At 40.5% G+C, this 12,528-nt stretch overlaps 1 protein-coding gene across 2 annotated transcripts; it reads left to right on the top strand.

The window, feature by feature from the left end:
* Positions 1-1,270: 1,270 nt before the first annotated feature.
* On the top strand, positions 1,271-9,864 carry fbxo31 (F-box protein 31). 2 transcript variants are annotated; one of them, XM_048256275.1, is made up of 10 exons: positions 1,271-1,778; positions 2,652-2,723; positions 3,459-3,545; positions 4,383-4,459; positions 4,566-4,733; positions 5,142-5,216; positions 6,629-6,738; positions 6,992-7,145; positions 7,942-8,324; positions 8,433-9,864. In XM_048256275.1, the coding sequence occupies exons 1-10, from the start codon at positions 1,352-1,354 to the stop codon at positions 8,653-8,655; spliced, it is 1,776 nt and encodes a 591-aa protein (XP_048112232.1). In that variant the 5' UTR covers positions 1,271-1,351; the 3' UTR covers positions 8,656-9,864. The 2 variants fall into 2 exon arrangements, with proteins under 2 accessions (XP_048112232.1, XP_048112233.1); XM_048256276.1 differs by lacking the exon at positions 3,459-3,545.
* The last annotated feature ends 2,664 nt before the right edge of the window (positions 9,865-12,528 follow it).

Here is a 12,528-nt window from a genome sequence, read left to right on the forward strand (position 1 = left end):
TGGTAACTTGGGGACAAACACAACAACAACACAACAAAAATAATTTTAAAAAAAAGTTTTAAAGTCAACATTTTGTAGAACATAAGGGTAATTAATTTTCATTTCAGATTTAAAAGTATCTGCGTTGATCATTTCAACTGGAAACCCTCTGAAAGTGTCAATAAGGAAGAAATGAATCCTGATTCTTATGCATACAGTACGTCCCATTTTGAGTTTTTGCCGGACACTGCACATCATCTACTTAGGAGATCATTGCTCCTACATACTATAATTAAATGTGTTTGGAAAGCTAAGACAATAGTTTCTTGGAAAACAATCAGAAAAACTTTGATGTACTGACACAGTGTTACAGAGTCTAGAATATTGTTTTCTCATTCTGCCGGATAACAAGCGTCTCTGAACTGACCACATTTCAGCCCTCTAGGTCACTTGATATGACTTAGAAACACAACTGAGCCCTAGCATCAGGTCTTGTGAAGCTGTGTGCAAAAGTAGATCAATATAGAATAAAAACTACTTTAGACCATTATTTGCCCAGGTATGCTCATGCGTTATGTAAAATGCCCTATGGAAACTCCTTATAGGACCTTTGGTTATCCAAAATGCATACTGACAATCAAATGCTGCATACTGCACACAGTATGAACCCCTTTGTGTAGAAGCATAATCTTGGTCTCAAATGAAGTTTCATGCTTGTATTTGGATTATACTTTCAGGGGTTCTGATATAGAATGACTACACTAAATATGTAATAATTACAAAAAAAGTATAAATCTTTACAATTCTATTTCAATTCAATCGGTGGACTACATCTGCATAATATTGAATTATTGAAATATTGAATCTTGAATTTCCCCTAGGGATCAATAAAGTATCTATTTATCGGACTTGTAGGCTACAACACTGGCTGGGCTGTGACATCTCAAATGCATATCTTGAATTTCCCCTTGGGGATCAATAAAGTATCTATCTATCTATCTATCTATCTAATTGGATCAAATTACATTCAATTTCTATGGATTCTTGTGAATATTTCAAGACCTAATATGCTATATCTGGCATATTGCTAATCACAGCAAACATGTGCAATCAAGTTATTATTATTATTATCATTATTATTATCATCGTTAAAGAAAAAAGACGTAATGCATATTTCAACAACACAGGACGAAACTGTTTAGTTCTCACTACCGCTCTGGTTCTCACGTATTTCTTCGTGACGTTTACAAAACGTCTTTGCGTCATGAAAACACGCCCAGGCACGCAGACCAGAGCTATCGAAACCGAAGCAGAAGACTGCAGCCTTGACAGCTGTTGTGGTGATGTAATGTTGCTCCTTTGGTGACTACGGATGGCGGTGTGTGCCAGGCTCTGCGGAGTGGGGCAGTCACGGAGGTGTCGGAGACGACAGAGGCCAAGTCACCAGGATCAAAGTGACTCTGATTTGGATATGGACGAGGAAGAAGAGGAAAGAATCGTCGGTAAACTGAAAGCCGAAGCAGGGAATGGCTGCCAGGAGAGCCAGGGTGCTGCAAGGCCTATGGATCCTGACGCCACAACTGCGCTGTGCAGCGCAAATGTCAACAGACTTGGATATGGGGAAGCAAATTCTGCTGGTCGACTCAAGCCACAATCATTATTGGATCTTCCTCCAGAGCTTCTCGTTGAAATCTTCTCCTCTTTACCCGGCACTGCGCTACCAAATCTTGCTCTTGTATGCAAGAAATTTAGGCAAATACTCAACACGGAGACCATTTGGAGAAGGAGATGCACGAAGGGTAAATTAGACTGAGCGAATAGGCTAGTTCACATTTTGTAATCTAATTGGAAACATAAATCTACTATTAGACGCATTTCTAAAACGAAAGCTAGGACCTAGCCTTTTGGTGAAATATGCCGTGGGGAGGGATGTGCGGGTGCAAGGGCGCATTTGACCTTTGTACCAAACACCATCTTTTTATCTTATATGATAAATTGTATACCTTAAAATGGTGCTGTAAACTTGTTTTACCCTCATAACCATTTGCGTCAACATACAGCTATCCTCGGGGAACAGCGTGGAATCATTCCACCGAAATTAACGTTAGGCTATTTAGCAAGTCTTGGCATGTGATCAGAGACAGATCGGACTTGTAGGCTACAACACTGGCTGGGCTGTGACATCTCAAATGCATTTGGAACAAATTTGTGTTTTAGATGGCAAGTTATTCGTAAAATTAGCTTGCATGTTGTAAACCCACATACAATGTGCTTTGTGTATAGGCCTAGCCTAGTACCAGCTGCTTCTGTACAGGGTTGAGCCTAGATTTAGATGACATCGAGGAAAAATGATTTTGACACCCCATCCTCTGTAAAAGGCACAGATGGTGGAGTGTGTACAGCTGTCCAGTGTGTATGTATTGTGGACAAAGGTGATACTGTTAAATTAAAGAGTTGTCCAGTAATTAGACTAATCTAGTTCTGGCCTGACTTGGTATAATGTAACAAATGTAAGATAGGAACCTTAGGAACATAATGCTATGAATAGTTTGGCGTTTGGTTTGAAAATATGCATATGACAAGATTCATTTCAATACTTCAGATTATGGTGAATGTAGTATTATGCCAATATTAGATATTTGTAGTTGACTTATTGTTTCTTCTGCATGCAGAGTTTGGAATGAAGGAGGACCTACGCAAGATGGAGCTGGTGGGTGTGTCCAGCCGTGAGCTTTATGTCAAGCGTAAGTACACTTATGGCAGGCAGCCAACACATTTGCACTGAACTGTTAACAGATAGCGAACATCATGCACTTGTGCTCTCTTTTACAATTGAGATGGTATATTTATGTTGTTTAAATTAATATAGTTGGTTAGTGGTTTTAACCATCCAGACAAGCTGATAAAGGCTAACTCACTCTTGTGTTGTTCATGCTTGTTTGAGCTACACACTAGAGAAATTATGTGAATAGCAGTGCAGTGGGTAGGCCATGTGGGGGTAGGTTTAGGCATTTGCTTTTTCATTTGCTAATGGGAGGTCATAGGTTGATCAGTTGTAGTCTGTTCAGCAGCAGGTTTGAAACAGGCAATACAAATCAGTTTGTTACGGACAATGGGAGCACCAGTCAGTAAGTTCATTTTAGTGGGAAGATTGGGCAGTGTAGTCATTTTTTTTGTTACTACATGATCAGGTTGTTCATCTTATTAGTCATAAAACTGTTGTTACAGCAATCAATTCCTTTTGTCACGCTCAGAAAATGGCTGTCCTGTAGTATTCAGTATTACGACTGAGCAGGTCTGTTCACTGTCCTTTCCTGTGATCTTCTCTCAGTTCTCCCTCTGTCACCATTTAGCATTTGGGCTCACTCACATCACACCACACCAAACTCTCCCCTGCCCTGCCCCATCCCCTGCCCCTAGTGACCAGTGCACCTGTGTCCTCTCCTCCTGTGGTGCGCTCACCCTGTGTGCCTGTGCAGGTGTGTCGCCACGTGTGAAGTCCGGCCGGTTTATGAAGCTGCTCCCCGATTACGAGCACATGGACTATCGGGATGTTTACGCACGCTGTATGTACAGCACACGCCACAGTGCGATGCATGGGTGTGACTTTCTCAAGCTTTTCTTCGCACACTGAAGACAAGTTGGCCTCTGTTGGCCTCTCTCTCTTTTCAGTCTCTTAAATTATGCATTATAATGACTTGTTTATGAAAATATTGTGTTATGGACTTCTTTATCATGTTTTATCTAGTATTGAGTGACTGTGCTGTGGGAAAGTTTTTTGACTGCTTGCTGTCCTGTATCAACTAATTCCTCTGCTCTGATTTGTTGTTAACTCAACTGTTTGTCATACAAGTATTTCAATTAAAATGAATTATTTGCCATGCAACCATGAATAGCTAAACACCTTAGCCATTAGTCCTATTTAGTCGATTAAAGGCGGTCTTCAGTAACATATATATTGATTGATAACTCTTGGTTTCTGCAATGACAATGACAGGAGATTTGGTCCTGGCTTTAGAAAGCTTACAGAACCTAATTACTACAAGAGGTCACTCTGAGGATTGTTAAAAAACCATTAACTGACTTACATCCCCTGCTTGGTATACCTACCATTGCAGCAAACAGCTCTATTCAGAAACACTTTTTCATTGGGTCTGCATGAACATACCATGTTTTTTTGTTTGTTTTTGTTTTAATAATTAACCATACATTACAGGAGTCATTTATGTTACCAGGATTTTACAGGAATCATTAATAGCAGTTGAACTCAATGAAACTGCCCAAGTGTGTCACTCATTTAATCAAATGGCCTCCTTATGACCAAATAAGCCAAATAGATTTAGAAATGCCTTATTCACAATGTCTTCCTTCCCCTTTTTCTTTTGTTCTATCTTGTTCTGCAGTGCTGTACCCATACAGACACATCCTAGGGCTTTGGCAGCCAGACATTGGCCCGTACGGTGGACTGCTCAACGTAGTGGTATGTTAATGCAACCAGTTATGAATCAGTGCATGAATAAGGCTTGACGTTTATTGGGGCATTTTTTCGGGGGGCTCATCATTACTCCCTTCTCTGCCTTTCTCAGGTGGATGGGCTTTTTATCATCGGATGGATGTACCTGCCCCCTCACGACCCTCGCGTTGAGGACCCCATGAGACGAAGGCCCCTGTTCCGCATCCACATGTGGGAGAGCAGCCGGGCTAGTGTGGAGTGCATGTATGGCCACAAGGGGCCACACAAAGGGGACATACAGGTGGGTGGCAATGGAGCGGGGGTAGGATAGTGGCTCCACCATGCACATTTACACGCGTTGAAGACGTGTGTCATTTATGTTACATAAGTTGGGAGGCACACAAAAAAGAAAAATGAGCATGTCAGAAATATATTCCATCTCCATCCCCTGGCCATTTTATGAAATTGTTTTTGACAAAAATTCTCGTTTAAAGAAAAACTTTATCAGCCAAGAGATCATGGTTGTCCACTCATCACTCATAATATACTTGCACTTGTATGCTCATGCCTGTGTTGTAACTTAGTAATATCAGTCATCGCTGCATTTGTTACAGAACTGTGGTCTTTTAGACATCAAATGTTTACTATGTTCAACAAGTTTGAAGACACTCTGACCCTTCAGCCTTTGTGTATGTGTTTTTGTTTTCAGATTGTGAAAAAAGATGAGTTTTCCACTAAATGCAATCAGACTGATCACCATCGCATGCCTGGAGGACGCCAAGAGGTGAGAATATATCCTATTTTTATGAGATTACAGACATTTGAGCACAAGAATGAATTACAGTTATGAATGAAAGAGAAGAATTGTTAAAAATTCACAGAAAATGTCTTTTATTCTCTCCAAAGCTATTCAGCGCAGAACATAAAATTAGCTGGTAACCAGATCTTTCACTGACGTTGAAAAATGAATAGAACATAGGTGGTCTACACATTTGGAGGGATCTGATTCATTCAACCAACTCTTATATTTTAAGCACATTTATGAAAATTCGGCCTAATATGTGAGCCTGTGAGCGTTTTCATTCACTGTCATGGAGGTAGCCTTTTTTGCCATTGTGGCCAAACTGTGGGACCATTATATACAGTCTAAGAATAAATATACCAACAGATGGCCATGGTAAAGCCTCAGATCTGGAGCATACTTTAACAGACAAGTATGAACAAACACTGCATCAACCTACAAGTTAGTTACCAATAGCTTGGATGGATGAAAAGATATTCAGCCTAACGTTATAACACACTTGTTTGGCTATACTGGTCAAATTACAAATGTCAGTAGGCCTATCATTTATCCTAATGATAATAGTTTTTATATATATATATATATATATATATATATATATATATATATATATATATATATATATATATATAAAAAAAAAAATATTATATTATATATATATAATATATATATATATATATATATATATATATATATATATATATATATATATATATATATATATATATATATATATATATATATATATATATATATGTTCACAATTCTCTTTTGGAAATGGCAAGTCAAGTAGACCAAAATAGTCTAGCAAGCAAAATGTGAAAGAGAACCCAGGGGATTTGTGTTCACAATGCACAGATAATGATAACCGTGTCGCGGACTTCAAAGTGAACCGTGCCGAGACTACTTCCTGAGGTTATCTCAGTTCAGTTGGCGTGTTCACATATGTACAAAAAATGCTGAGTCATTGATCTGAGTTTGTTTAGAAGGCTGAAAGGGACCAAGTTCATTTGCGGTTGTTAAGTGGCTTTCTATTCAGCCTGCATGCTGGCTGGTGAGACATGTTAACATAAATCACTACATAGGGAAACACCCAGAAAAAATGGGCTCTGCCATTTTATCAGCATGTGTTTAAATTCCCTTGATAAATAACTGTTTGAAGTTATCTGGGATAATATTGTTCTTGAACTTTCCAAAATGTACTGCAATATACCCAAAACCAGAGGTTATTTTAGCTAAGGTGATTCATATCCAAGGTGTACTTTGTACTATGCCATTTGTACAGGGAAAGTACTGTCAATCTCAACGGTTAAACTCAGCTGTGTATACTATATGTATACGTGTCTGTGCATGCATGTGAATGTTTGGATACATATACCTAATCAAACCCACAGGAGTTTAGGACCTGGCTGGAGGAGGAGTGGGGGCGGACGCTGGAGGATATCTTTCATGAGCACATGCAAGAGCTGATTCTCATGAAGTTCATCTACACCAGCCAGTACGAGTGAGTGAACTAGATGTAGCAGTGTTTGCCAGTCAACACCAGTGGGTTAGCCAGATGTTTTCCAGAAAAGAAAATAATCCAATATTGCCACCAGCAGATTTGAAAAAAAAAAAAAAAAACAATATCTCCAAAAAGTATTCAGCTGGAAATATGTGCAGTCTAATGACCAGTGTAAAGATCCGTCTATACTTTACTCATGTTATGATGAGGGGATGGTTTTTCGTTAACATAATTTGTCTTGTCTTTTTTTTAGTAATTGCCTAACATACCGGCGCATATACCTGCCTCCACACCTTTCGTCAGACCTGCTGCCTCCTGGCCTCTTCAAGGGCACTTACGGCAGCCATGGGCTGGAGATCATCATGCTGAGTTTCCACGGGACCTGCGCCAAAGCCACCAAACTCACAGTGAGCCATGTTCCTCTCTCCTATGCTAATCCAGTCTGCCTCAGCAGTGTAACACATATAGTCAAGTCAAGTCAAGTCAGTTTTATTTTTAAAGCACATTTAACATGCACAGAGTGCAACCCAAAGCGCTCCACAAACAAGACACTTAACAACAAGACAAAAGATAAGTATAAGTATATATACTTTTGATCCCGTGAGGGAAATTTGGTCTCTGCATTTATCCCAATCCATGAATTAGTGAAACACACTCAGCACACAATGAACACACAGTGAGGTGAAGCACACACTAATCCCGGCGCAGTGAGCTGCCTGCAACAACAGCGGCGCTCGGGGAGCAGTGAGGGGTTGGGTGCCTTGCTCAAGGGCACTTCAGCCGTTCCTACTGGTTGGGGTTCGAACCGGCAACCCTCCGGTTACAAGTCCGAAGCGCTAACCAGTAGGCCATGGCTGCCCCCAAAAAGATGCCGGATGGAGCGGCATAGTCGCCAGCGTTCCCCTGACATCAAGACATGACAAATACATTTTTTTTAAAAATAACAAATACAAAAAACGTGAAAACTGCACACAGAGCTGTGTCTTCACAACCGATGCAACATGCCAGAGGATTGATGTGGTGTGTTGCCATCTGGGTCAGATTATAGCTGAGTGTGTTTGAGGGATTACAGCAGGTTATAATTAGAGATGCCAGGCAGTTTTTTTCCCAGGCTCTTGGTCCAGTTGTCTTATATTACCCTGGTCCCTGACTTATACTTTGCCGGTGGCTAGTGGTCAATGATGAATGATGCCTGTGTCATAGGGGGACCCCAATGTGCCTGCGGGCCAACTGACCTTGGTGGTGCACCTAAACCGGCCAGTGCGTCTGCCCGACCTGGAGCGGCAGTGCAGTGGGGATGAGATCTCGCGGCTGGTGCTGGGCCTCCATGAGGAGGTGCAGCAGGAGGCGCAGGGCGAGGAGGCCCCGGTGGACGGGCCTGAGGAGAGCCCTGCTGCGGAGGCCCAAGGAGACGAGGCAATGGCAGTGACCGTGACTGCAGATGCACCCGGTGCGGAGGCCGCCTCCTCCTCCTCCTCGACCTCGACCTCAGGTGCCAGCAGAGCTGCTGCGGAGGCTCAGCCCTTCGTTTTGCCGCTTGGCGTGATCGCCCGCAATGAGGAATACCCCAGGTCCTGCCGAATGTGGTGAGGCTCGTCCTCCATGCACTTTCACATATACATTCAAGTTTTCTGGTGAGAGTTTGTTCCCAGGGACAATCCTAATTCATTTGTGTGTTTGTGTCTTTTGTGTAGTTTTTACGGGACAGGCCTCATAGCAGGACACGGCTTCACCAGTCCGGAGCGCACACCCGGCCTGTTCGTCCTGTTCGATGACAACCGCTTCGGCTTTATCTGGCTGGAGCTGAAGTCCTTTAGTTTGTATAGCCGCTTGACCGACCCACTGGCTCAGGCTGTGGCCCCAAGCATGGAGCGTTTTGAAGCCATGCTTCAAAACATGCAGTCCTGGACATCCTAATGGCTACACTCTCCTCAGACACTCCTCCGGGCTTCTATCCCAACAGAACACATGGCCAACACACTTACACTTGCCTTTACTGCTATCATATTCTGACATACACACATATACATTCAAACACACACACACATACACATACATCCACACAACCTGAAACCTCCCAGTAGGCACAGCAACACCCACGCACTTCACAAAGGATATCTCTATAGCAGCATGGCCACACAGGATGTACTATACCAAGGCTTTCTTATCAGCTTTTTATTAATTTATTTTTGTAAACTGGAGACAATGATGGTGACATCACATCCATGGACTCTGGAGAATAAAGACTATGTGTGCCTCTAATTCATGTTATAATTATATTCAACTCAAGGAAGTAGTTAGGTCCGTGGATAAATAATGCTGTTGAAACCGTCCTGTTCTGCACAGAATATTGTTGGGAGTCTTTGAGTTCAATTAATCAAAATATGTTTAATCTAAATTCACTTATTACAAGTTCTTTGGCAGTATAATAAATTAACTAAGACTCTCTTACTTCTGTATGTTATGCTTAACTTAAGTTTTTACTCTTCCCTCTTCCACTACTCTGTTTGTCTGATGTCTTTATATCACATATTCTTTCTTTCACTTGGTATGAGTTGTTACACTGAAGACTAGTGCCCTCTTCCACTGGAACAGTCCGCAGCAGCTGTGTTTGCAGTATGCTGTATTGCAATGTGGATCATCTTGACTTGAAACTTGTGAAATATTCACCTGCTCTGACCTCAGATAAATTAAGTTAAAACACATGGGACGGCTGGGATACAATTTAACCTTTTGGAAAAGTACTAAAGTTGAAGCAAAAGTGAGTTTTTTCCCCATGAAACTTAACTCATTTACCTATTTGTGTTAGGTTTTTCACATCCACCAGTTTTGAAACCCATATTTTGCCTTCAAAACATAGACTGTGTTACTATTTAAATTATTGACCCCACAAGCACTCCGTCGCTGAAGTCAGCCTGCTCAGTATGAATCTCATGTATGGCAAAGCATTTCAGTAGCTGTTGTTAACTTCCTATAATCTGACAACAATAGCAATGCATGAATATTACCATGTTTTTTCTGAGGAAATATACTTGACATGTTATGTAGAACATTTCAAGGCATTTTGATTATTGAGATGACTTGGAAGAAAATGTGCTTATTTTTGATTAAAGCTGCTTTATGTGATGTAGTAATAATTCTGGCCACTTAAACTGTGGGCGTGAACCTATGATGCAACTTTAATGCAATATTAAATCCCCAACATCACATTCTAAACCACATTGAAGAGTCTGGCAAGTAATCCATCCTAGAGGGTCTGAAGGCAAGGAGACCACCGGACATCACAGAAAGGGTGTAAATGGGCACCACCTACTGGTGAGATGGTTACAAAAAACAAGTTAGCCACAGTAGGAGCACCGGAATAGTTCTGGGTAGTGATTTATAGTCTCACACATACACACAGTATACATGCTGTACCCCCCACACACACACACACACACACACTCATGTGAATAGATGAACATGTGCAGAGACAAACCTGGGATCCTTAGCTTTTTCCAGATCATGCTGAGTGTCCTATGCCTACTGTATGTGTAGCCAATTGGGTTTACTCTGCATCATCTGAAAGACTTCCCCACAGTGATTTAGCACTTTATCTAATGTGATAATATGTGATGGAAGAGAGACACATAAAAACATTTTTTGAGAATATGGTGTCCTTTAAATGTTACCTGACATTTGTCTTTGGAATTCATTTCTTTCGAATATGTATGTCTAAAACGCCCTTCTGGTGAGGGTCGGAAACAATATTTATATTTACAATTATTTACAAGCAGACTCAAAGACAAGGTCATGAGCAGCTCTGGGGTGCACTGTTTCCACTCTGATTAATACTACAGTCTGCCTTCTGTGAAATGATTGAATTAAGCCGTTTGTGCTTTAGCCTTTTATTTATAATCCAGTTTTCAACTGCAGTTGATTTCTGGGTTGATGTTCTTTATTATATTGTTCATATGATTAATTCATATTACATTTATACTATTGTACTTCTTGATGCATGTTATTTATCCATTTATATTAGACGTTTATGTTGTGTACTAATCTGCACATTGCCTTAAAATAAATGCCCATACAGTTTAAACTCTTTGTGGTCACCAGTCCAAGCGGAAGTCAATGAGGAGACAGCTAAAAATGTCTCCGTTAAAAAACGGCAAAGTACTTATTAACAGCTAGTTGGCAGCATTGTACACTTATTTTACCATGTCACTGCTAGAGATAGATAGATAGATAGATAGATAGATAGATTCTTTATTGATCCCTAGGGGAAATTCAAGGTCACAGTAGCATACAGACAACATACACACACACATTCACTAACAGCAGACAAAGTAATTAAAAGTATATAATATAAAAAACACAACTAAGCAATTGTAGAAGATAGAAGATAAAGAATATACTAAATATACTAAAATACAAATTATACCAAATGAAACTTAATCTAAATCAATTCTAAAAAACAGTATCCACATAGTGGGTGATTAATCAATCAGGTGCGCTTGCAATGAATGAAGCAGGGACTTACCCAGTTACAGAGGTGCTATTTCTTGATTGGCTATTATGCCCCCTTTCTTTTTTTCCTTGTTTATTTTTATTGTCTGGTAAGTGACAGGCTCGAGTGATGACTAAAGCAGGCACGGAGATGCGCGTGAATGGCGTTTCCAGCCAGAGCAGCGCTAGAATTTTACTGGGGCACTGGAGACTTTTACTAAGGCACGTGCCCCAGTGAATAAGGTGTATTGACCGGAGTGCGAATTACCCCACCATAATTGGGGGGTACTGCTCCTTCACTTCTTCTGACCATAATGTTCCATTACCATATCAATCCCCACCGTGATCGCCAAGTGCAACATGTGTCTAAACATGCGACAAACTGATAATCAGTAGGCTACAGAATATCTCATCGTTTTTATACTGTATATCCAAAAGAGAACTGTTTTGATCAACTCTGCCCTCTGCCCTCATCTTGTCTCCCCTGCGGCCTGCTCACGGCTTTTTATCCTGTGCCTCTCTTGTCTGCTGGTCCTTAACGCATATGACACGTGTATAAAACAGTGTATAAAACCTAACTGCACCTACACTTTTAATGTAATTGTTTGTAGATAAAAAATAGTTTCATTAAGATAGTATCAGGGTTCTCAGATGAAACTACATTTATCAAACTAAAAATAGGAAATAATAGAATGTAAAAACAATACCAACCAATTAAAACAAATGCAAATACTAGCACATATTTAGCCTAGGCTACTTGGGTCTTTTTTTTTATGTTTCCATACCGGTTTCACTGATGTGCCAAACTAATTTAGCTACATCAGAATACCTAGGCAGTTCCCTCTTGTGCATACCGGTAATATAAAAACACAGGCCAACTAACCAAGGGTACTAGCCTCAGTGGGTAAGTAAGTAGCAGGTAAGTAGCCAGTAATTCAATGTATGAAGAGGTGACATGAGCTATGAAAGAACAAACGTTTATAAATGAAGGTTGTAAAATAACACATTTTCAACAAGCTAGACGTCAGTTAGCAACTTACATTTACCCATGCACGTCAGCAGCAAACCGAATTTAGCCTACTGGAGGAATTTACCTAGCGTTTTGTCATTCAATGTTGACACTTGCTCAGTTGCTTCTAGCGCCACGGTGGTTAAAAATGGTACGGTCCACAATAGGGGTTTCTGAAATCGCTTTACATTAAAATGTTCCTACAGTGAAAACAGGAGTTGACTTGTATTGTAACTGTAATGATATTTTTCACAATACCAGAAAAATTATCTGACCCCCCCAAAACTGATATT

This window comes from Alosa alosa, chromosome 11, assembly GCF_017589495.1.
Source record: "Alosa alosa isolate M-15738 ecotype Scorff River chromosome 11, AALO_Geno_1.1, whole genome shotgun sequence".
Taxonomy (NCBI): Eukaryota; Metazoa; Chordata; class Actinopteri; order Clupeiformes; family Clupeidae; genus Alosa; species Alosa alosa.

What these genes read in the sequence shown, in the direction of transcription:
- fbxo31 (XM_048256275.1), top strand. Translation starts at nt 1,352, where the DNA reads ATGGCGGTGTGTGCCAGGCTCTGCGGAGTGGGGCAGTCACGGAGGTGT. An exon ending in ATCTACACCAGCCAGTACGA is followed by an intron (nt 6,739 to 6,991) that starts GTGAGTGAACTA and finishes TCTTTTTTTTAG; the next exon opens with TAATTGCCTAACATACCGGC. An exon ending in CCAAAGCCACCAAACTCACA is followed by an intron (nt 7,146 to 7,941) that starts GTGAGCCATGTT and finishes CCTGTGTCATAG; the next exon opens with GGGGACCCCAATGTGCCTGC.